The sequence below is a fragment of the Podarcis liolepis genome, assembly GCF_965112155.1.
Source record: "Podarcis liolepis genome assembly, chromosome: 15".
In the NCBI taxonomy this organism is placed as follows: domain Eukaryota; kingdom Metazoa; phylum Chordata; class Lepidosauria; order Squamata; family Lacertidae; genus Podarcis; species Podarcis liolepis.
The window spans coordinates 4,958,094-4,982,354 of record NC_139566.1 but is presented as its reverse complement, the minus strand read 5'-3'; the positions used below and the strand labels follow the sequence as shown (position 1 = coordinate 4,982,354).

The following is a 24,261-nucleotide window of genomic DNA, read 5'->3' as shown; positions in this document are numbered from 1 at the left end:
CAGTCTGAATTATAACTGGGGGAAGATTATTTGTGGTGCAGGAGAGAGAGAACCACAGAAAAAAATTCAATGGTTTTTTGGTCATCTTGTGAGTCTCACTTCTGAGATATTCTGTGTCCAGGGTGGCTGTTTACCCGCTCCATCTGCTACGCAGGATGAGACCCTCCCTGCCCACAGACTGTCTCACCAGAGTGGTGCATGCTCTAGTTATCTCCCGCTTGGACTACTGCAATGCACTCTACGTGGGGCTACCTTTGAAGGTGACCCGGAAACTACAACTAATCCAGAATGCGGCAGCCAGACTGGTGACAGGGAGCGGCCGCCAAGACCACATAACACCGGTCTTGAAAGACCTACATTGGCTCCCAGTACGTTTCCGAGCACAGTTCAGAGTGTTGGTGCTGACCTTGAAAGCCCTAAACGGCCTCGGTCCAGTATATCTGAAGGAGCGTCTCCACCCCCATCGTTCTGGACACTGAGGTCCAGCACCGAGGGCCTTCTGGCGGTTCCCTCCCTGTGAGAAGCCAAGTTACAGGGAAGCAGGCAGAGGGCCTTAACGGTAGTGGCACCTGCCCTGTTGAACACCCTCCCACCAGATGTCAAAGAGAACAACTACCTGACATTTAGAAGACATCTGAAGGCAGCCCTGTTTGTTGTTGTTGTTTAGCCGTTTAGTTGTGTCCGACTCTTCGTGACCCCCTGGACCAGAGCATGCCAGGCACTCCTGTCTTCCACTGCCTCCTGCAGTTTGGTCAAACTCATGCTGGTCTCTTCAGGAACACTGTCCCACCATCTCGTCCTCCGTCGTCCCTTTCTCCTTGTGCCCTCCATCTTTCCCAACATCAGGGTCTTTTCCAGGGAGTCTTCTCTTCTCATGAGGTGGCCAAAGTCTTGGAGCCTCAGCTTCACGATCTGTCCTTCCAGTGAGCACTCAGGGCTGATTTCCTTCAGAATGGAGAGGTTGGATCTTCTTGCAGTCCATGGGACTCTCAAGAGTCTCCTCCAGTACCATAATTAAAAAGCATCTATTCTTCGGTGATCAGCCTTCTTTATGGTCCAGCTCTCACTTCTATACATCGCTACTGGGAAAACCAGAGCTTTTACTATACGGACCTTTGTTGGCAAGGTGATGTCTCTGCTTTCTAAGATGCTGTCTAGGTTTGTCATTGCAGCCCTGTTTAGGGAAGCTTTTAATGTTTAATAGGTTATTGTATTTTAGTGTTCTGTTGGAAGCTGCCCAGAGTGGCTGGGGAAACCCAGATGGGCAGGGTAGAAATAATAAATTGTTGTTGTTGTTATATTGGCCTGGCTTAGATTCAGCATCCGATGTCCCTGGATCAGACACGCCGTACCCTTTCGCACGTGCCTTTGCGGCCTTGAGGACTAGCAGCTTGCTCTCAAAGCAGAAACAGCTTCTTGGGGAAGCTGAGTTGCTGTGTTGTTGCACAGATGGGCACCCCACGCCTTTTAGCATATGACGGGGGCCTTTTCTCTCTGGGGTTTTGGCTTCGTCCAAGCCGCCCTCTCCTTAGCGGACAGCTGGCCTCTGCCTTCTCCAGCTCGCTACGGCAAGCAGATCTTGGCTGTGCCAGTCGGGTGGGATGCCAGACATCCCTGGCAATCTCGAAGCGCGATCTCGAAGGTTTGTAAGCTGCCCGCCTGTGACTTTTCTCCCCGCCTGCCCTCTGCGAACAGCAGCTGAGCTCTCCAGCAATCTCAGGGAGGGAGCTGGGGGGGTTAGGGAGTGTTTCTTCCCCTCTTTCTAAGGCCCCCCCCCCATTATTTTAATGAACAATTTATATCAGCATGGGGCCAGTGGGTATTTGTCACTTACATAAGCAGATTTGGAGAGGTCACCGCAAGGACAGCGCGGCTTAGGGAAAAGAGCTGGAGCTCAGGCGATGCCAGGCTTGGGAGCGGCCAAGCTTGCAACTCCTTGAAACTGGGGACTGAGGATTATTATTATTATTATTACTATTATTATTATTTTAAAAAGGCCACACTCTTTCCATTCTGCCCAGAAGGGTCTCTCGGGTTTCCAGACCCGCTTTCTGCAAAACCCTCCCGCTTAAGCTGCGTTCCTTGTGGGCCTGTGGAACTCCTTGCCACAGGACGCTGCAAGGGCGGTGAAAGGCCGGGTGCTGCTGTTTCCCTGCATTGCTGCAGAGGACGCTGCACCGGTGGGAATTCTGCCTTTCGGGGAAGGTGTGTGGGAACCGGTTTGGAAAGTGAGGCGGGCGGGGAGGGGGGAGGGGACGGCAAACAGCCACCCCCTCATTTCCCACGTGTGTCATTTTTTGAGCTGATCTCATTGGTGGCCCTGGGCCAAAATCTGTATTTATGCTGGGAGATTTAAGGCCTTTCTTCTGGCTTGGAACGGAGTGTGGTTTTGTGTGTGTGTGTAGGAGAGAGAAATTTAATTATTGCCAAGGATTATGTATGATATCTTATCTCTTCCACCCATCGCACCCATGAAACTGCTTTATCCCTGGGGTCTTCGCCCTCCAACCGTGCCCCAAATATTTGTGGGCGAGTTGTGGCATGGGCAGAATGCCAGCGCCCTCTGCTGGCTAGCTGTGGAGAAGACTGCAGTTGTGTCCGTTTCCCTTTTTCCAAAAATACACAACTTGTCAGATCAAAGTACATATTGTGGTTTTGTTTTGGTTTTTTGCAGCAAACAGTTCTCGCCCAGCTCGAGGGAACACGGTGCTCTGCCCCTTCCCTCACGTCCTCCTCCTCCTGGGAGGACAGCGTCAGAAAAGGGAGCACTCTTGACATGCTCAGAGTCACACTTCTGAGAAGGCTGATCCTGGAATGGGCATCTGTCTGTCTCCAAAGACCCCTCTGCTTTTAATGTCTTCAGGAAGAGTCTTAATCTTAGCCATGGAATCTGCTTTCTCAGCCTTGGAATTCCTCGGGATGATAATACGAAACAAGATAACTCTGGAGCATGCGCAGAGTGCGTTTCCCTCTCCCTGGTTAGCTACACTATGGGACGCAGTGATGCTCTGAGTCCAGCTTGAGGTTATGGCCTCCAGTCCAACGTGTGACCCCCAAGACCGCTATCATCAGTATTAGCCTTTTGGTTCTGGGATTCATAGAATTGCAGCCTTTGAAGGGACCTAAAGGGTCATCCAGCCTGACCCGCCGACATAATCTCTGAGACTCTGGCATAATCTGAGCCCTTTATCTTTCTGACTATGCTTTGGGCAGGGGCTCCTTCAGTCTCGGTTAGAAAGAGATGGTACAAAGCTGCGCAGCTCGTTTTCCAGGCAAGGCAAATGGCAACTGAGCATGTACAGAGTGCATTTGATTGCAATCTCCTCTCACATGCTGTTAGTAGGTCTTTCTGGGCCTCCAAACCTCTCTCTCTCTGTCTTTCGAAAGAGAGCCATTGCCTCTTTTGCCTGCAGCCTGAAACTAAATCCCATGCAAGCTTCCAATGAGCTTAAATATTCTTAAATAAACAAGGGGGGAGTCTCCAGACAGAGCCGTCTCGACCTCCTTCCTCCCCTCTGCCGGCCTTCTTTGTTGATTTCCAGAGCCAATATTTATGTTTTTAAGCACTTCGGGACAGGGCAGGGCTGGTGGCGGCGATGGGGGAGACTTTGCACAAAAAGGCGCTTTGTTCTTCGCTTCCTTCGTTCGGCACAGCCCTGGCCGGCCGGGACAGAAGTCTCCCTGCTATAGCAAGGGAAGCCAGGAGGGGGCGCAATCGAGCCCTCACTTGCCACCCAGGCCTTCGCTTGCCATTGCGGCCCTCACTTGCCAGCCTGGCCCGGCAACCTCTTTTTAAAAACAAAACCTGGACAATGTGAAAAACTTCTTCTTGTTGTTTAGTCGTTTAGTCGTGTCCGACTCTTTGTGACCCCCTGGACCAGAGCACGCCAGGTGCTCCTGTCTTCCACTGCCTCCCGCAGTTGGGTCAAACTCATGCTGGTCGCTTTGAGAACACTGTCCCACCATCTCGTCCTCTGTCGTCCCCTTCTCCTTGTGCCCTCCATCTTTCCCAGCATCAGGGTCTTTTCCAGGGAGTCTTCTCTTCTCATGAGGTGGCCAGAGTCTTGGAGTCTCAGCTTCAGGATCTATCCTTCCAGTGAGCACTCAGGGCTGATTTCCTTCAGAATGGATAGGTTGGTCAGACTCATGTCTGTAGCTTCAAGAACACTGTCCCACCATCTCGTCCTCTGTCCTCCCCTTCTCCTTGAGTGTGTAGAGCAGCTCTGACTCCTCGTTAATGTTTTGCCTCGGTCTCAAGATTCTAGACCTCAGTGTGGGAGCTTCTAAACATCACCATCTCCCAACCCCTTTTGAACAATCCTTTCTTGCCCACAGTGTAAGGGATAGTCATGACAACCAAATCAGTTTATTCCTTTGTTAATTTGCGCTTGCTTCCGGTATTTTCTGCTTTCTACTTGCAAATTCTTCCCTGGTTACCTGGAAAGGAGCCCACGATCGCCCCAGGCGACTAAGCAGACTAATCCAGAATGCGGCAGCTAGACTGTTGACTGGCAGCACCCGCCGAGACCATATAACACCAGTCTTGAAAGACCTACATTGGCTCCCAGTACGTTTCCGAGCACAATTCAAAGTGTTGGTGCTGACCTTGAAAGCCCTAAACGGCCTCAGTCCAGTATATCTGAAGGAGTGTCTCCACCTCCATCGTTCTGCCCGGACACTGAGGTCCAGCACCGAGGGCCTTCTGGCAGTTCCCTCCCTGCGAGAAGCCAAGTTACAGGGAACCAGGCAGAGGGCCTTTTTGGTGGTGGCACCCACCCTATGGAACGCCCTTCCACCAGATGCCAATGAAATAAACAACTATCTGACTTCTAGAAAACATCTGAAGGCAGCCCTGTTTAGGGAAGTAATGACTGATGTTTTAATGTATTTTTAATCTTTTGTTGGAAGCCGCCCAGAGTGGCTGGGGAAGCCCAGCCAGATGGGCGGGGTATAAATAATAAATTATTATTATTATTATTAGCATGAACGTGCCCCCCCCCGATCCTACTGACCCCTCTCCTTCCCTCTCCTCCCATCATGTAGTTCGGGGCTCCCAGCGCTGCGAGCTGAACTGCCGCCCCATTGGCTACCGCTTCTACGTGCGACACACGGAGAAAGTGCAGGATGGGACCCCGTGTGAATCCTCTTCCCAGGACATCTGCGTGGCCGGCCAGTGCCTTGTGAGTTGCTCGCACACTCGTTGGTGACTTGTTAACTTGGAAGGGATCTGTTTTGTTTGTTTTTTAAAATATTAAATTTTATTGAACATAATTATTACAAAATACAAGCAAAATACATACAAATACATACATACACGTTTTTTCAGATAGACACACATATGTAAAAAAGAAGAAAAAAGAGATAAGGAAGAAAAGGGAAAAGAAAAAATAAGAAGAAAAATTGCAAAAAGAAGAAAAACTGGAAGAATTTCCTCCAAATTCACTCCACAAATATCTCAACATTTAAACCTTCCTTGTTTGACTTCCATCGCATTACACTGCACTTCCTGTATACATTTTAAGCAAATTTGCATCTGTTATTCCGTATTTTTCCCATACAAATATTCTAATCAATAAGTTTTCTAAATCTTTCATAAATCTGTTCTAAACACAACCAACACCTTACACTTAATCCTTGTCTACATAAATAATCACTTAGACATTTCCATTGTTTCTGGATTATATTTTTGGGTTTTCGTCTTATCAAATCGGTCAGCTTTGCTAATTCCAAGGGAAGGGACCTGATTTCTTTAAGGAGGGTTTGGAGGAGGAGGTGGCAGCACTTGAGAGAGAAGAGAAAATATATTTCTGGACAGCAGGGGGACGAAGGAGGCATCAGAGAACATCTGGAGAACCAGATGTTGCCCTCTGTATGAAAGGGGAGCTCTCGACCTCGGCTCATCTCTCAACCTCGTTTCTCCTCTTTTTCCATGGCCTCGCCAGACCCCCGGTTGCGACGGGGTCCTGGGTTCGAATCGCACGCTGGACAGCTGCGGGGTATGCGGTGGGGACCACACCACCTGCAAGCTGGTCGTGGGGAATTTCAGCGACACAGACGTCCCCATTGGGTACCACCGCATCCTGGAGATCCCGGCGGGCGCCACCCAAATCCAGGTTAAGGAAATGACCCGCAGCCCTAACTACCTGGGTATGTGTATATGCCGTTTAGTCGGGAGGGTTGTAGTTTGTTTAATTTGGTGGGTTTATAAACCCGCTTCTTGAAGATGTTATCCGTGCACACTCATAGAAATTCAACATTTGCTTTTTTAAAAAAGATTTTTATTGATACAACAAGAAAAAAGGGGAAAAAAACCACAAATACCAAATTACACAAAGAATAACCATAGACACATAATTTTCTTAGAAAACAATAAAACATTTATTGGTCTTAACACTAAAGACCCAACCTCCCGTCTATTCTATATTTCAGTTTCATATTACTTATTGCCAATGCACCCTTTTAACATAATTAAACTTACTCTTAATAAATCTAATTTCTTATATCTACCTTACAACTATTACTGAAGTTCCTCGAAATCTGCAACAGAATTTAATCTACTATATTTATTTTCCAGTTATTCTTTGAAAACCTCCCATTTTGAAACAAATTCCTGTTTTGATTTATTCTTTATCTTTTCTGACACACCATCTAATTCAGCATATTCTGTCAGCTTTTGGATCCAATCTTGTATAGAGGGGATTTCATTACTCTTCCATTTTGCTGCGATCAAAACTCTTGCTGCCGCCATCGCATATAAAAAGATACCCTTCCTCTTTTGTGGAATATCCAAATCTGTTATTCCCAGGAGGTAGGCCTCTGGTTTTTTATTGGAAAATAAAAAAACCTGAAATTCAACATTTGGACTGTCTTACCAGTGCAGACAATTGGGCCATCTAGCGCAGTATAGCCTACTCTGACTGGCAGAGGCTCTGCAGGGTATCATAAAGGGGGACTTTCCCATCTGGAGAGGCTGAGGACTGAGCCCAGGGACCTTTTGCCCGCAAAGTGTGTGCCCTGCCATTGAGCTGCGAATCTTCCTGTAAAAATAAAGTAAGATTCTAGTCCTCATTGTTCTTAATAAAGGGCTGATTTAACTGGGAACAGCTCAAGCCACCATGTTACAAAGCTGGATGTTGGAACCGCCCAGTCAGATGGGCAGGGGAGAGTAATAAATAATTATTATTATTATTATTATTATTATTATTATTATTATTATTATTATCATCATCATCATCATCATCGTCATCATCCAAGATAGAAGCCCTCTACCGCTTAATGTGCTGGTTTAGGGACCTCGTATCTCTGGGACTGCCTCTCCTGGTCTGCCACGCAGAGGACCTTAAGGTCCATGAATAACCATAGTTTAGAGGTCCCGGGCCCTAAGGAAGTCAGACAATCCTCCACCAGGGCCAGGGCCTTCTCAGTGATGGCCCCGACCTGGTGGAATGCTCTGTCCCATGAGACTAGGGCCCTTCAGGATTTAACCTCCTTCCGCAGGGCCTGTAAGACAGAGCTATCCTGCCAGGCTTTTAATTTGAATTCAGCCTGATCTTTTATTTAGCTTCTCTCCCCTTCCCCTTTTATGAAGATCACCCGCTCTGAGACCCCACAGCTAATTCTCCCCTGGCCTCCTCGCTGGCCCAACTAGGACTAATTCAGCCAGCTAGCCCTGGGGATTATCTAATTGATTTTTGAATTTTATTGTCATTCATGTTTTTATACTGTATTTTATGCTGCTTTTATAATTAAGTGTTTTAAATTTGTTGTAGGCTGCCCTGAGCCTGGTTTTTGAACCAAGAAGGGCGTGGTATAAATAAAAAATTATTATTATTGTTATTAATGCCAGATCTATGGGCAGGGAGAAGGCAGGCGGGCTGTGTTTCTCTGTGGCGACCCAAGTGCACTCTGTACGGGCTCAGAGGCATTCTGCCATTCCTTCAGAGGTGGCTCCAGGGTGGGGGCCTTGGTTCCCTGAGTTACCCTGCCCTCCTTCCCATCTCAATGACTCTGTTACAGGTGCCACCAAATACTCATCCTGCGTTTGTAAGAATCCGATTTTTTTAGCGTGGCAGCGCCCGCACTTCGGAACTCCCTGCCGATTGACGCCAGGCAGGTGCCTTCCCCGTCCTCTTTCCGGCACCTGCTAAAAAAATTTTTTTTGTTATAGGCAACGTGTAGAATGTTGACGAGCATTTTAGCCTTGTCGTTGAGTTTGATTTGAGCGTTCCTTTGACCTGTTTTGACTGATAATCTTGAAAACTGAGTGTTTGCATTTTTGAAAAGCAAGCTGCACCTGGAATGAGGGAATAAAAATAAAAATTGCAAAATTGTACGGGAAATTTTAAAAAAAAATTGGAAGGAGGTAATATAATGTACAGTGGTACCTCAGGTTACATACGCTTCAGGTTGCAGACTCCGCTAACCCAGAAATAGTGCTTCAGGTTAAGAACTTTGCTTCAGGTTGAGAACAGAAATCGTGTGGCAGCGGCATGGCAGCAGCAGGAGGCCCCATTAGCTAAAGTGGTACCTCAGGTTAAGAACAGTTTCAGGTTAAGTACGGACCTCTGGAACGAATTAAGTACTTAACCCGAGGTACCACTGTATGTAAAAATCCCAAAATTTAAAAAAGAAAATAAAAATAATAAAAATTAAAATTGCAATGGCGGCGGGCGGGGGCCACAGAGCGAGGGAAGGAAGGGCTTTGAACTGGTAGTTTCATGTTGCTGTTGACTCTCTCTCTCTCTCTCTCTCCCCCCCCCATCCCTATGCCCCCAAATCTCCCAGCCCTTCGGAGCCACAGTGGCAAATCCATCATCAACGGGAACTGGGCGGTGAACCCGCCAGGGCGCTACGAGGCAGCTGGCACCGTCTTTGTGTACAGCCGCCCAGGAAGCGACCGGAGGGAGGGCGAGTCCCTGACCGCAGAGGGTCCCACGACAGAACCTATAGATGTGTATGTGAGTACGCAGCGGGGTGGGGTCTCAGGGAGAGGAGAGGTTGAATCCGGTGCTGCTTGGACGTCTGTGGCTCACCCCGAATGCAGATCTCTGCCTCTTTTCTCAATGGGGAGGCGGGTCTCCGCTTTCATTGATTCACTTTAAAAACCCAAGTTCCTAGTCCTCAGGACTTTCAGATTTCTCTCGGTTTTGTTTTATGCTGGTTTTAACAGGCGTGTGAATTTATTTATTGTCGCAAGTGGCTTTGAGTTGTTGTTGTTGTTTAGTCGTGTCCGCCTCTTCGTGACCCCCTGAACCAGAGCACGCCAGGCCCTCCTGTCTTCCACTGCCTCCCGCAGTTTGGTCAAACTCATGCTGGTAGCTTCGAGAACACCGTCCAACCATCTCGTCCTCTGTCGTCCCCTTCTCCTTGTGCCCTCCATCTTCCCCAACATCAGGGTCTTTTCCAGGGAGTCTTCTCTTCTCATGACGTGGCCAAAGTATCGGAGCCTCAGCTTCAGGATCTGTCCTTCCAGGGAGCACTCAGGGCTGATTTCCTTCAGAATGGATAGGTTTGTTCTTCTTGCAGTCCATGGGACTCTCAAGAGTCTCCTCCAGCACCAGAATTCAAAAGCAAGGCTTTGAGTTACTTTTGTTATTAAAAAAAAAAAAGCAGCAACTGATAAGTTTAATAAATAATCATTGATTCTTAAGGCTTCTCTTATGTACAGTCATACCTCGGGTTACAGAGGTTGCAGGTTGCGTTTTTTTGGGTTACGGACCGCCGAAACCCGGAAGTACCGGAATGGGTTACTTCCGGGTTTTGGCGGTCACGCATGCGCAGATGCGCCAAATCGCAACCCGTGCGTCTGCAGATGCGTCACTGCAGGTTGCGAACTCTGCAGGTTGAGAATGTGCATCCCGCACAGATCACGTTCACAACCCGAGCGTCCACTGTACTAAGCTTGGATGCTAGAACAATAGGCAAGTAGGATCCTAGAATGCAACAACTGATTGGCCTGCAGGAAAAGACCAATCAGGCTCCAGGAGGGAAGCAGGATCAGCCAATCAGACGGGACTCATTGTGTAAATAATGTATATAAAAGCCTGAGGTTTGGGGGGCAATTTAATCCCTGTTTTACAAGCTGCAATAAAGAGCCTGAAATCACTGCAGGACTCTGAGTATATTTCAGCTTCTATTTCCAGGTTGGAAAAGTGTGGTTTGCAAAGTCATAAGGCAGTCCAAGGATTAGAAGTACAGTATGACCACAGATAGGAGCAGAGCTTCTGTTGAATGCACATTGGCTTTCCAAAATGCCTGAGTCTATAGAGATGCAAATACAGTGGTACCTCTGGTTACATATGCTTCAGGTTACACACTCTGCTAACCCAGAAATAGTGCTTCAGGTTAAGAACTTTGCTTCAGGATGAGAACAAAAATCGTGCTCCGGCGGCGCGGTGGCAGCGGGAGGCCCCATTAGCTAAAGTGGTGCTTCAGGTTAAGAACAGTTTCAGGTTATGTACGGACCTCCGGAACAAATTAAGTACTTAACCTGAGGTACCACTGTATAGGCAAATGAAATGTGTGTAGTTTGAAGAAATTTCATTTCTTTGGGTTATTTGGGTGCAGAGTATCTGGGGAAGGGAATCAGAAATTAGTCATGGAAGGGGCCTGTCCGTATTTGGGTGGGAGGGGCCTCCAAGACAGGATTTCTCTTTTCCCTTCTCCACCTAAGGAGCTAGGTAGAGCTCCCAGGTCCAGACAGAGTCTACCTCTACATAATCAGATTCTGAGGATGAACAACAGGGGCTTCGTGGAGGTGTTTTCGTCTGACCCAGCAGGACTTTTCTCTGATGTTCACACTGGGAAAGGGATCCCAAGGCTCTGTTTCTGCCCCCCCCAAAAAAGAGGGAGGGATCTGTTAACTCCCAACGGGGAAGGGGACTTAAGGTGCTCATTTTACGTTGCCCCCCCTTCCTTCCATGCCCTGCTTTAATTCCTTTTCTGCTGCCTCCCACAGATGATCTTCCAGCAAGACAATCCTGGTGTCTCTTATCAGTTCTTCCTGGCCTCTGTACAGCCGGAGACCCCCACTCCTGACCTACGTAGCCCCCGGCAGGACTTTGGTGAGCAAACCTCCCCCTCCCCTCATGTGGCAGGCAAAAAAACCCCCCAAACCCCTGTGTTTGCTTCTTTCCTCCTCCATCCCAGTCCGTTTTCCTTCGCTGCTATGCCTGTTTTAGGTGGTAGGCCTGTGTTTTCCTCCTCCGTCCCAGAGCGTATTCCTTTTGTGTCATGTCTTTCTTAGCCGACGCCCTTTCGTGGAGCAAAAAAAATCACCTTTCTCTTTCGTCCCACTCCGTACCCGCCAGGTGCCTTGACTGTGGTTTCCTCGGGGAACCAGATGGAGCCCCCGCCCAGCCACCAGCGCCCTGTGCCCGCAGATGCCCGGAACCTCAGCCCAGCCCGCCTCCCAGCTTCTTCCAGCCAATCGGGGAGGAGCCGTGGCGCGGCTCCGCCCCCTCCTGTCTCGTCCGGACAATCAGGGAGGAGCCCCGGGACCCTGCAAAGGAACGTACGCGTCCCGCCGCTCCCGCCCCCTCCACCTCCTGTCCAGCACGGCTCGGACCCCCTGCAGGACTTCTACTGGAGGCGAATTGGCAACACCGACTGCTCTGCCACCTGCGGGAAAGGTAAGTCCTATTTCCCTTGGCAGCTGGTATTCAAAGGTAGACTGCTCCTGCGCGTGGAGGTTTGGGTCGACTTACGGTGGTGCTGTGGGTTAAACCACAGAGCCTAAGACTTGCCAATCAGAAGGTCGGCAGTTCGAATCCCCGCGACGGGGTGAGCTCCCGTTGCTCGGTCCCTGCTCCTGCCAACCTAGCAGTTCGAAAGCACGCCAAAGTGCAAGTAGATAAATAGGTACCACTAAAGCGGGAAGGTAAACGGCGTTTCCGTGCGCTGGCCACATGACCCGGAAGCTGTACGCCGGCTCCCTCGGCCAATAAAGTGAGATGAGTGCCGCAACCCCAGAGTCGGCCACGACTGGACCTAATGGTCAGGGGTCCCTTTACCTTTAAAGCGTATTTACTGGCATTTTATTCAGCATCAGGACAACAGGAAAAACATGTCTTCTCCCCTTTGTGTCCAAGCAAGCAGCATAAGCAAAAGCTAGACACACAACGGAAGTTCCCAGCAAGCTATGCTGGAATGTAAACAGGCATGTGACACTCAACAACTCCACACATCTGTTAAGGTGGAACGGAATATTGTAACGTCCTTACCAGCCTCTTATAGCCCATTGGGACGCATAGGGCAGAAGGCAGGGAGCCCAACAGTAGGGGGCGCCAGAGATCGCTCTAGTTTTGTCCCACCTCCTTACTGCGTCTGCTGCATGCGTATCCCATCTACGCCGCTCAAAGAGGTGTGTGAGGTTCTCCTTATTTAAATCCCGCCAAGAACCTTGCGAGGTGGGTTAGGCGAAGAGGTGGCGGCTGTCCCCCAAGGTCACACTCAGGGAACGGCCAAGTGGGGATTTCTGAACCCCTGGTCTCTCCCAAGTCGCCCTAACCACTACACCACACTGCCTCTCGATTCTGCAAGGGCGGAACTGAGACTTAAGGTGGAAGAAAGTGACTGGCAGTGTCGCCCACTGGACTTAGAGGTAAGCAAGAGGTCAGACAGGGTACAGTAAGTGGTTGTCCATGCCCCCAATGGCCCAGTCCTCTCTCGGCTATTAGCAGTTTTAATCCCCCTCTATGGCTTTATAGAGCGCCATGGAGTAGGAAGATTAGCTGCAAATCGGGGAAGTCCCTGGTTTGAATCTCAGAACTGCCACAAACTCACTTGCTAGCCATAGCTGAACCACACGCTCTCGGCCTCAGTTTGCCCCATCTGCAAAATGGGAGGAATTTTAAAATGTATTTGCTTTTATTTAAACGACGCACCTGCCACTCAGCTACGGCGGTCTCTTAAGCGCTTCACAACACTCACAAGGCCGTTGTGGTGAGGATTAGGCCCTCGGAACGCTCTGAGAAAGCGCCAAACAAGCGTTGCGAGGTGTTTTTTTTATCCTCTAAGCTCGTTAGGCGCCCCCACAGCAATGGTGAGAACGAAGCCACCGCACAAAGGAAAAAGAGAGGCGTTGAGACCATGTGAAAGGACCACATTTGCCAGTATATGCTGAGTTCTGTGGTTCTCGGCCCCTCGATTGCCTTGAGGACTAGAAACTTGATTTTTAAAAGGCAAAAGTGGCTAGTATGCTCCTCACTGTCTTTCTCTACAGGTTTCTGGCAGTCTGTCTACCAGTGCATCTCTCGCGTTACACAAGAGGAGGTGGGGGAGGAGAAATGCCACCTGATCCCCAAGCCCATCGTGTCGGAAGAAGCCTGCAACACGGAGCCTTGCCCAGCCTAGTGAGTGTCCAGTCCACCCTTGCCTCTTATGGGTCTCCTTTTGAGTCAGCTGCTGCCCTCTGAAGGCCTGGAGGCCTCGTGACAACCCGCCTGGACTCTGGCATCGGGCAACTTCCTCTGTCCCTATTAAAATTTGCTTGTGTGAACTTTGGGGAAATGACGGTATACTTTTGAGTAGGTCACCACCGTCTTGAACAAGACACCACGCGGGCCCAAGCCGCCTCTGCTTGTCACAGAGTTAGAGACCCCTCTTTGCAGAAACCCTAGTTCCTGTGATTTCCCTGTCCCTTGCTCAACGGAGGGTTTCAGCAGCAGCAACAGCAGCCTCTGTTGCAAGAATACAAAGCACAATTTGTCCCCAGCGGATATTATAGGTTTGCATAACCCTGGCAGGTTACCTGTTAATGCTCACTTGATTGGATACCCTGGGGAGCCTGGCCAGTCTTCTGTAGTGGCAAATACTTACTTCCTGAGCCAGGTCACGGGCTCACCCTATTCCTACACAGATATACCCTTAAGACAGGTTTTGTGAATGAAAAGCCAATGGGGAGAGGTTTTTCCATTTTCCTTTGACCTTGCAGTGAAAACATTTTGTCAGTTTGGGAGTCAATATGGTTCCAGGGCTCTTTTCCTGTGCTGCTTCAGACATGTGGTTTATATATTTATGTACATGTTTGCTTGGTACATGGATGAACATTTATTATAGGATCCAAAAGGCAGAAGTCTGATTGGTCCACAGGAGCCACCCAATCCAACACCAGGTGGAAGTGAATCCGCAACCTGATTGGCCTACAGGAGAATCCCGGAATTAGCCAATCACGTGGGGCCCATTGTGTAAATAATGTATATAAAGCAGACATTCTGGGGGAACTTGCATTCCTCCTCAGCCACTATGAGCTGAATAAAGAGCATGAAATCCACACTCTGCTCCGAGTATATTTCAAATACCTTATTTTTTTTATTTCCCTTGCGAGGGAATATTCCTTTTTTCTCTGCTCATTTGACTCCCTCCCCACCCTGTCCGTCTCTTTTCCAGCTGGGAGGCGGGCGAGTGGTCAGCCTGCAGCAAATCCTGCGGCCTGGGCACCCAGCACCGCCAAGTCCTGTGCCGGCAGATCTACGCCAACCGCAGCACCATGGTGCACCCCCAGAGGTGCGCACAGCTGGAGAAGCCCAACGCCACCCAGGCCTGCCAAGTCCAGGTTTGCAGCCGCTGGGAAGTCCGCACTAACTGGAGCTCGGTAAGGGATTCGGTGGTCGCCGGGGGGAGGAGAGGATAGGGCGTGGGGGGGCGGGGCGTTTCAGCGTGGGAAGCAGCAGCAAACTCTAGAGCAGGGTATCTGGGATGCCTGCAAAATGGGCATTGATGTAAGGCAATGTGAAATGTGCGTTCAGCAGGAGTGCCAGGAGGAATGGATGAAATAATAATAATAATAATAATAATAATAACAATAATTTATTATTTATACCCCGCCCATCTGGCTGAGTTTCCCCAGCCACTCTGGGCGGCTCCCAATCAAGTGTTAAAAACAGTACAGCATTAAATATTAAAAACTTCCCTGAACAGGGTTGCCTTCAGATGTCTTTTAAAGATAGGCTAGCTGCTTATTTCCTTGACATCTGGTGGGAAGGCGTTCCACAGGGCGGGCGCCACCACCGAGAAGGCCCTCTGCCTGGTTCCCTGTAACCTCACTTCTCGCAATGAGGGAACCGCCAGAAGGCCCTCGGCGCTGGACCTCAGTGTCCGGGTAGAACGATGGGGGTGGAGACGCTCCTTCAGGTATACAGGACCGAGGCAGTTTAGGGCTTTCAAGGTCAGCACCAACACTTTGAATTGTGCTCAGAAACGTACTGGGAGCCAATGTAGGTCTTTCAGGACCGGTGTTATGTGGTCTCGGCAGCCGCTCCCAGTCACCAGTCCTCAGAAACAATGGCTCTTTGCCCCGGGCCCCTTCCTCTTGGCAGCAGAGCTGGAAGCCAAGAGAGCATCTTTGACTAAGCAGATGTTGCTTCTTCGATGCATGTAGTCAAAGAGAGAGAGATGGCTGCCCTGCCCTGTGCTTTTGTCATTACCTGCACAGGTGGGGCCACGCCCACCTCTAGTCACACGCAGAGGAAGTCTGTCCCAGCCCAGAAGGAAACAGGAAGTTGACCTGCTGGCTGGACAAACATTCCCCCCAAGTGTAAACACCTTCATTCTAGGAATGTTGTACTTGACTCCTCTTGTGTTTCACATCCCACACTCCTTCCCCCTTCTAGTGCTCAGTCCTCTGCGGCACCGGACATCGGACGCGCCACGTCCGTTGCGTCAGTAACCAGGGCGACTTGCTCCGCGACAGTGACTGCCCGGGGAACCATCGGCCGAAGACCAGCGAAGTTTGCGACATGGGGCCTTGCGTGCGCACCTGGTTCTACAGCGACTGGAGCAACACGGTACCTCCTCTCCCCTTTTTTTAAACCCGTGGGTCTTCCTCGTCTCTCTTCCCCAGCCCGAAATTACCCATTTCTCCAAGAGAAACCCCTGCAAAGGCGTTTCCTCGTACGCTGCTACCCTCCTGCTTCGCTTCCGTTTCTGGCCACGCAAACCGCTCTCCGATACTTCAAATAAATAGCTGCACAATCTTGCTCTCCTCTCTATTTAAATCTCCCTTTGTGTAGAGATTTCCAAAAGGGAAACGTGACAAATCTGAAGAATCTTGAATTGTGCAGGCTGTTTACGTTAGCCAGATTTAATATGATAGTAAGAGGAAGATATTTAGCTCTCCCAGAATCAGAGCATCTCTGCAAATGTAGTAAACAGGAACCTGATACTTTGGAGCATATTTTCTTTTCTTGTGATTTTGGCATTTATGCCAGAAGACCATTATTAGAGGCCTTAGAACACAATAGGCTCTATGCTACCAACAGTTCAGGACCTGCTTTCGGACAGGAATGATCAAATTACTTTAATAGTGGCTGAATTTTTGAGTGCTGTCCATGTAGAAAGACTGGGCCATTATAAAGAGATTTAGTGGTTCTTAATTGATTGGTGATGTGGTAATGTTGTACAGTGGTACCTCGCAAGACGAATGCCTCGCAAGACGAAAAACGCGCAAGACGAAAGAGTTTTCCGTTTTTTGAGTCGTTCTGCAAGATGAATTTCCCTATGGGCTTGCTTCGCAAGACGAAACGTCTTGCGAGTTCTTGCGAGTTTGTTTCCTTTTTCTTAAAGCCGCTAAGCCGTTAATAGCCGCTAAGCCGCTAATAGCCGTGCTTCGCAAGACGAAAACACCACAAGACGAAGAGACTCGCGGAACGGATTAATTTCGTCTTGCGAGGCACCACTGTATTGTATTATTTATGCAAATTGGTTTTCTCTGGAGTTAAAGATCTGACTGGGACAAACCTTCTTATGCTGAGCTCGTATTTTGCTCAATTTGTATACGGTGTCTGTTTGATAATGTGTGGTTTGCTATGCCTAATAAAGGATATATTTGGGGAAAAATAGCTGCACAATGCACTTCGGTTCACTTGTGTGACGTTCAGTTAACTCCAAGGCACTTTTTGAACGGAACCCCAGAGATTGCTGCAAGTGAGAGATGAATGGTTTGTGGGAGATGAAATGGCTGCCTCTCTTCCCAGGTGTCAAAAAAGGTTATTTATGTGTGCTGCTACTACTGCGGCCCGTGTTTTGCTCGCCCAAAAATGGAAAACGATCGAGGTAACAGCCAAAGAAGAGCGGCAACTTAAGCCGACAGAATATGCGCAGTTTGCAGACTTAACATATAGAATAAGGGAACACGAAGAACATATGGTTAGAGAAGATTGGAAAATGTTTATTGAATATATGGGAAATAACTGTGTACAGCTGGAAACGCTGGCAGCATTGAGATAAATTCCACAGTGTAAATAAAGTTATAATAGATGTAATAATAGAATACTGAACGCTATATTTTCTGTAAGATATGCAGGGATTTATGATATGTAAAATCAGTGCTTTTTTCTGGGGGTACACAGGGGTACGCATACCCCTAAACATTTTGCAAACGTTTGTACTTTTGTCAGTTTACTGTGTTTATTTTCCCCGATTTGAACTATAAAATGGTGGTTTTCTTGAGTCAAAATGTGAGTACCCCTAAACATTTTTAAAGAAAAAAAGCCCTGTGTTGATATTTTACGGATGTAAAAATGAGTATTTTAAATTGGAAAAGCAGAAAAATTGATATAAATTATATACAAATAGCTGACTCTCAGGCTTCTGGGGTATTGAGGAGGGGAATGATGATGATGATGATGTTAATAATAATAATATTTTATTTATACCCCACACTTCCTGGTTCAAAAACCTGGCTCAGGGTGGCTAACAAGAAATTTAAAACACTTAATTGTAAAAGCAGCATAAAATACAGTATAATAATAATAATAATAATTCAAAATTCAGAAATCAATTTAGGGGAAACAAGCATTAGATAGTCACCAGGGCTAGCTGACTGAATTGGTCCTACTTGGGCCAGCGAGGAGACCAGGGGAGAATTAGCTGTGGGGTCTCAGAGCGGGTGATCTTCATAAAAGGGGAGGGGGAGGGAAGAGAAGGGAAATAAAAGATCAGGCTGAATTCAAATTAAAGGCCAGTCGGAATAGCTGTGTCTTACAGGCCTGACGGAAGGAGGTTAAATCCTGCAGGGCCCTGGTCTCATGGGACAGAGCATTCCACCAGATCGGAGCCATCACTGAGAAGGCCCTGCTCCTGGTGGAGGATAATCTGACTTCCTTAGGGCCCAGGACCTCTAAACTATGGTTATAAGAAGAGCCAGTTGTATGATAAAGCTTATGAAATGTCTCTTGCGTTCCCTCTTTCTCCTCTCCAGTGCTCAGCCGAGTGCGGGACGGGGATCCAGCGGCGCTCGGTGGTCTGCCTTTCCAGCGCCGCCAACGGGCAGGTGGAGGAGAACTGCGCCGGCACCAAACCAGCCGACATGAGGGCATGCAATGGCGGTCCGTGCCAGAGGGTCAACCGGTGGTACACTGGGCCATGGAGTCCGGTGAGCAGCGCCCCTCGTCCCGTCCCGGTCTCGTCGCCAGCATCGTTTGAACCCGGTTTGCAAAAGCTTAAGGCGTGCATCCCCAGACTCGGCCCTCCAGATGTTTTGGGACTACAACTCCCATCATCCCTAGCTAACAGGGATGGTGGGATTTGTAGTCCCAAAACAGCTGGAGGGCCGAGTTTGGGGGTGCCTGGCTTAAGGTATCCTGGCAATGGTAGTTTTTGCAAACAAGCGACTGGCGACTAACAGGAGGAGTCCTGGCTCCCTCACAAAACTACAGATCCCAGGATTCCTTGCTGCTTGCAGGGAGCCCCAACAGCTAGACGGATTTTGGACCCGAATTATAGAGTTGGAAGGGACCCATAAGGGCCATCTAGTCCAACCCGCTGCAATGAAGGAATCAGTTGACGTGTTTGCTAAGGGTGTTGAGAGTTGTTAAGAGGAGACTCCCTATTCCCCTTCCTCACAGAGCCAGATTTCCCAGAATTCCCTGGATTGAGTGTTAAACCACTCTGAGGACTGTAGCTCTGTGAGGGGATATTTTTTTGGGGGGGGTGGGGGGTGTTACTCTTTACAAATTTCAGCACCCTTCATTTTATTTCTTTTTATTTATTTCAAAAAAATTATACACTGCTTGATTGTAAAAAAATACACAGCAACACCTCAAAGTGGTTTACAAAAAAAGAACATAACAATAGATTTATCAGTGAAAAAATAGTTAAAAAAAACTATTTAAAATGGAAAAAAATTATTGATAGACTAAAAACAGATTAGAACATGCGTCAGCATTCTACAAATGTGGGTTGACAGGAATAAAACCAAGTCTGAAAGTAGAGCTAACTAAGAGACCTAGACCTTATTCCAGCATAGCTGTCAACCGTCCCTTACTTGGCAGGAAACTCCCTTATCCCAGCACCGTGTCCCGCTGCTGTCCCTTATGGATGATGTCCCTTAAATTTCCTGGGTTTCATGCTCGCCCGGCTCGGGAGGGAAGCAGCGGCTCGGAGCCCTCCGCCATGAGAGAGAGTGCACGCTGGCGCCGTCGTCCTGGCGCAAGGAGTTCCATCGGCCCTTCCCCACCCAAGAGACTTTTGCCCACGCTGCCCACGAGCCTGGAGGCGACAGCAGGGGTAGCAGCTGACGAGGCAGTCTGAGGGAGGAGGAAGAGGAGGGGATGGGGAGGGATGCAGAAAGGCAGCGCTTCAGTGGCCACCGCAGCGCCACAACCACCTCATGCCGGATTGACAGCATCTGTCAATCCTACCAACATATGCAACTCTTTACAATAGCAAAATTCCTTATTTTGGCTGCTGATCCCTTATTTTCAAGGCTGCTGGTCCCTTATTTTCAAATCTGTAAGTTGACAGCTATGTATTCCAGGCATCCCCAACCATTGGCCCTCCAGATGTTTTGCCCTACAACTCCCATCATCCCTAGCTAACAGGACCAGTGGTCAGGGATGATGGGAATTGTAGTGCAAAACATCTGGAGGGCCAAAGGTTGGGGTTGCCTGCACCACATTTAAGACACTATTGTAGCACTTTGCACAACCATGGCTTCCCCCAAAGAATTCTGGGAACTGTAGCTTGTCCCTTGCAGAGCTACAGTTCCCAGCACCCTTGGCTTCTCACAGCGAGGGAACCGCCAGAAGGCCCTCAGCGCTGGACCTCAGTGTCCGGGCAGAACAATGGGGATGGAGACGCTCCTATATTCAACACAGAAAAAATTGTTGTTGACTCAGGACAGCTGGACAAATAAAGGGCCCCATTACCTTCAATAGGGGACGCGGGTGGCGCTGTGGGTTAAACCACAGAGCCTAGGACTTGCCAATCAGAAGGTCGGCAGTTCGAATCCCCGCGACGGGGTGAGCCCCCATTGCTCAGTCCCTGCTCCTGCCAACCTAGCAGTTTGAAAGCACGTCAAAGTGCAAGTAGATAAATAGGTACCACTCCGGCGGGAAGGTAAACAGCGCTTCCGTGCGCTGCTCTGGTTCACCAGAAGCGGCTTAGTCATGCTTGCCACATGACCCCGAAGCTGTATGCCAGCTCCCTCAGCCAATAAAGCGAGATGAGTGCCGCAACCCCAGAGTCGGCCACGACTGGACCTAATGGTCAGGGGTCCCTTTACCGTTTACCTTTTACCTTCAGTAGCTTAGGGCCTCATCAAACCGAAATCCGGCCCTGATCCGCCCCCCCCTCTGCCTCTTTGCCCCCCCAGTGCTCGTCGGACTGCAGCACGGGCACCCAGCGGCGCGACCTCATCTGCATCAGCAAGCTGGGCGCTGAGTTCAACGTGACGGACGCCTCGGACTGCGCCCACCTGGAGAAGCCGCCTTCCTTGCAGCCCTGCGTGGGCACATCTTGTGAGGCCCGCTGGTTCTCCACTGCCTGGAGCTCCGTGAGTGAGGGCGAGGGTCTGACACGGGTGGGGCGGGAACCCCCTTCCACACGTAGGATTTGGAGAACGGGCAAAACGGGGAAGGGGTTTGTGGCAGGGAGAACCCCAGGGCGGGTTTGATTTAGATCGAACCGATTTAAATCACTATTTATTTTTTCAAAATTTATTATTTTATATTTTTTTAAAAAAATTATTCATTTTATAACACAATACAAACAGAAATACAAACAATACAAATTCTTCTCTTATCCTTATTTTTTCTAAACATTGTTAGGTGAGCTTCCCTAAGTCCCCCCATCTGATTTTCATTTTACCTCATCTTTAGCAGTTTACATATATCATAATTTTTAACCATTTTTTAATTTTTATTTTCAACCATTTTTCCTTTATAGCAAATCCCTCTATCTTGTCCAATCATTGTCCAAAGATTTTCTAATTATATGATTTTTAAATCCTTTGTGAGCTTTTAGCATATCGTACCATAAATATGCATGCCAAACGATTTAAATCACAATTTAAATCACTAGTCAGTAAGTCTTGATTTAATAATAATAATAAATAATAATAATTTTTATGTATACCCCGCCCTCCCCGGTCAAAACCGGGCTCAGAGCGGCTAACATCAAATGTTAAATCTTTTTTTTTTTTTTTTTTTTTACAGAAAGGCTCATTCTTGCTGGTACGATCTTAATATTTACAACCAGATGAAGGTTTCGTTTTTGGAATAATGAATTTTCAGAGTAGTTTTTGCAGTCCTATCAAAAATCACTCATTTGGTTATACTATTAGAAATACATAGACAGATATATTATGAAATTATTGTGAGGTTTAATAAGTTGACTGTTTATATTTGGACAACTTTTCTGCTGTACCTTCTAAATCCAGCCCACATATGGTCTGGAATCAGCGTGTTTTTACATGAGCAGAATGTGTCCTTTTATTTAAAATGCATCTCTAGGTTATTTGTGGGGCACAGGAATTCGTTCATTTTTTTCCTTCAAAATATAGTCCAGCCCCCCACAAGGTCTGAGGGACAGCGGACTGGCCCCCTGCTGAAAAGTTTGCTGACCCCTGATTTAGGTTTATACATTTTCGCCAGTTTACTGGTGTTAGAAACCCCCGATATATCATTTTAATATAATTTTCTCTTAAACTGTAACATGGTGTAAATTTTATATCCATTTTCCACAACCGTTCCGATTCCCCTTTGTCCTTTCAGTGTTCCAGGTCCTGCGTTGGGGGCGTCCAAGTGAGAGAGGTCCAGTGTCTGACCCAAAACAAGACTCTGAGCAACCTCTGTCCGCCAGATCTCAAGCCCATCAAGAAACGGCCTTGCAATGTTCAGCCCTGCCTCCAGGACCTAGGTAACACACCCGGCCCCCTCCTCCTCCCTACGGCCAAAAATGGGGGGAGGACGTGCAGGCAGGGTGAAAAACTCCACACGCCCAAGGGGTGCATTTCTGCAAGGTTGTTTATTTGAAGAGATACTTTTATTTCTACCTCCAGTCCCTACAGTATGATGTGGTGGTATACGGTGTAGTCATTCAAAGTGGGGCCTTCTGTGTGGCTGCCCCTCTTCCGTGGAATGGCGTCCCCGTCGAGATACGGCAGGCCCTCGCTATCTGCCCTTTTCAGAAACAACCGAAGATGGTTTTTTGGTTTTGTTCCAGCAGGCTTTCCCAGCTGGGTAAAAGGATTTTTACAAGCGTCAGCTTGTTAGGGTTTTAATCTTGATATAGAATTGGAAGAGACCCTGTGGATTGTCTATTCCAGCGGTTCTCAACCTGTGGGTCCCCAGATGTTGCTGGACTACAACTCCCATCATCCCTGAGCTCTGGCCTTGCTAGCTAGGGGTGATGGGAGTTGTAGTTCAACAACATCTGGGGACCCACAGCTTGAGAAAGGCTGGACTCTATTCCAACCCCCCTGCAATGCAGGAATTTGCAGCGGTCCCTTGTGGCAGTATTGGGACACGGGTGGCGCTGTGGGTTAAACCACAGAGCCTAGGACTTGCCGATCAGAAGGTCGGCGGTTCGAATCCCCGCGACGGGGTGAGCCCCCATTGCTCGGTCCCTGCTCCTGCCAACCTAGCAGTTCAAAAGCACGTCAAAGTGCAGGTAGATAAATAGGTACCGCTCCGGCGGGAAGGTAAACGGCGTTTCCGTGCGCTGCTCTGATTCACCAGAAGCGGCTTAGTCATGCTGGCCACGTGACCCGGAAGCTGTCTGTGGACAAATGCCGGCTCCCTCGGCCAACAAAGTGAGATGAGTGCCCCTGACCATTAGGTCAGTTGTGACCAACTCTGGGGTTGCAGCGCTCATCTCACTTTATTAGCCAAGGGAGCCGACGTACAGCTTCCGGGTCATGTGGCCAGCATGACTTAAGCCGCTTCTGGCAAACCAGAGCAGCGCATGGAAACACCGTTTACCTTCCCGCTGGAGTGGTACCTATTTATCTACTTGCACTTTGACATGCTTTCGAACTGCTAGGTTGGCAGGAGCTGGGACTGAACAACGGGAGCTCACCCCATCGCGGGGATTCGAACCGCCGACCTTCTGATCGGCAAGTCCTAGGCTGTTTAACCCACAGCGCCACCCGCGTCCCTGTAAAAACATCAGATAGTTGTTTTAAATTATTCCGGGAGCTGTGGTTATGAGGTCACTGAAGACGTGAGCCGAGAACTTATCCCAGTGAACAGAGTCGTATTTCCCCATCTGTCGGGAGAGTTAATGGGGCAGGGGACATTCTCAGTCTCCTTGTCAGGTTCGTCAAGTTGGAGACCCCCCAACTCTTTGGGGTTTTTCATGTTGCTTTTCCTTTTTGCTTGGCAGATGAGAACTGCAGGGACAAATACCACAACTGCCCGGTGATTGTGCAGGCACGCCTCTGCGTCTACTCCTACTACAAAGCCGTCTGTTGTGCCTCATGTACCCACGCCTTGGAGAGGCGCCATGCCGGACCGAGCCGATAGCACCGGCGAGCGGGCGGGATCCTGGACTCCTCGCACCTTTACCTGAACCAGGGACGAGCGAATATATTTCGTGGACTGCGGGAGCCCCCGTCATCCACAAAAAAACAAAACCCATCTGCTGGAGAGGGATCGCGGCAAAGGCATTGAAGGACCAAATGGGATTCGAACTCGAGGCTCGAGAAATTCCCATCAGCGTCCTCTCCTCTCTCCAGAAGGAGTATTTCATACTGTACCCCAGTATTTCCAGAGAAACCTACCCCAAGCTACAGACTCATTGTACTTCCTGCATTTCCTTGTAAGCTGTCCCCTTTCACGGAGGCCAGGAAGAGGGGAGGCGAATTGCGACGGCACGCCGGCGTTCTAGCAGACCCACAGGTGATTTTGGTGGCCTTGGCTTTTAAGGAACTCCCAAGGGGTACCTTTGCACCCCGCTCGGCCTCCTCCCTCCCTCCCTGAAGACACACCGCCAAAATTTTGGTTCTATCCCGTGCAGCCATCCCCAATCCCATTCACACAC

At 48.9% G+C, this 24,261-nt stretch overlaps 1 protein-coding gene across 3 annotated transcripts in view; it reads left to right on the top strand.

Annotated features, from left to right (window-relative positions):
* The window catches only part of ADAMTSL4 (ADAMTS like 4), a 77,733-nt gene extending 53,879 nt beyond the window's left edge, over window positions 1-23,854 (top strand). For all 3 annotated transcript variants that reach the window (XM_083476932.1, XM_083476933.1, XM_083476934.1), the window contains 12 exons: window positions 5,044-5,180; window positions 5,943-6,147; window positions 8,785-8,957; window positions 10,958-11,063; window positions 11,310-11,630; window positions 13,223-13,352; window positions 14,389-14,593; window positions 15,612-15,785; window positions 18,200-18,373; window positions 20,594-20,773; window positions 21,993-22,137; window positions 23,605-23,854. In XM_083476932.1, the coding sequence (XP_083333058.1) occupies window positions 5,044-5,180; window positions 5,943-6,147; window positions 8,785-8,957; window positions 10,958-11,063; window positions 11,310-11,630; window positions 13,223-13,352; window positions 14,389-14,593; window positions 15,612-15,785; window positions 18,200-18,373; window positions 20,594-20,773; window positions 21,993-22,137; window positions 23,605-23,744 (2,090 nt within the window). In that variant the 3' untranslated portion in view covers window positions 23,745-23,854. The remainder of the gene's footprint in view (window positions 1-5,043; window positions 5,181-5,942; window positions 6,148-8,784; window positions 8,958-10,957; window positions 11,064-11,309; window positions 11,631-13,222; window positions 13,353-14,388; window positions 14,594-15,611; window positions 15,786-18,199; window positions 18,374-20,593; window positions 20,774-21,992; window positions 22,138-23,604) is intronic.
* Window positions 23,855-24,261: the final 407 nt, after the last annotated feature.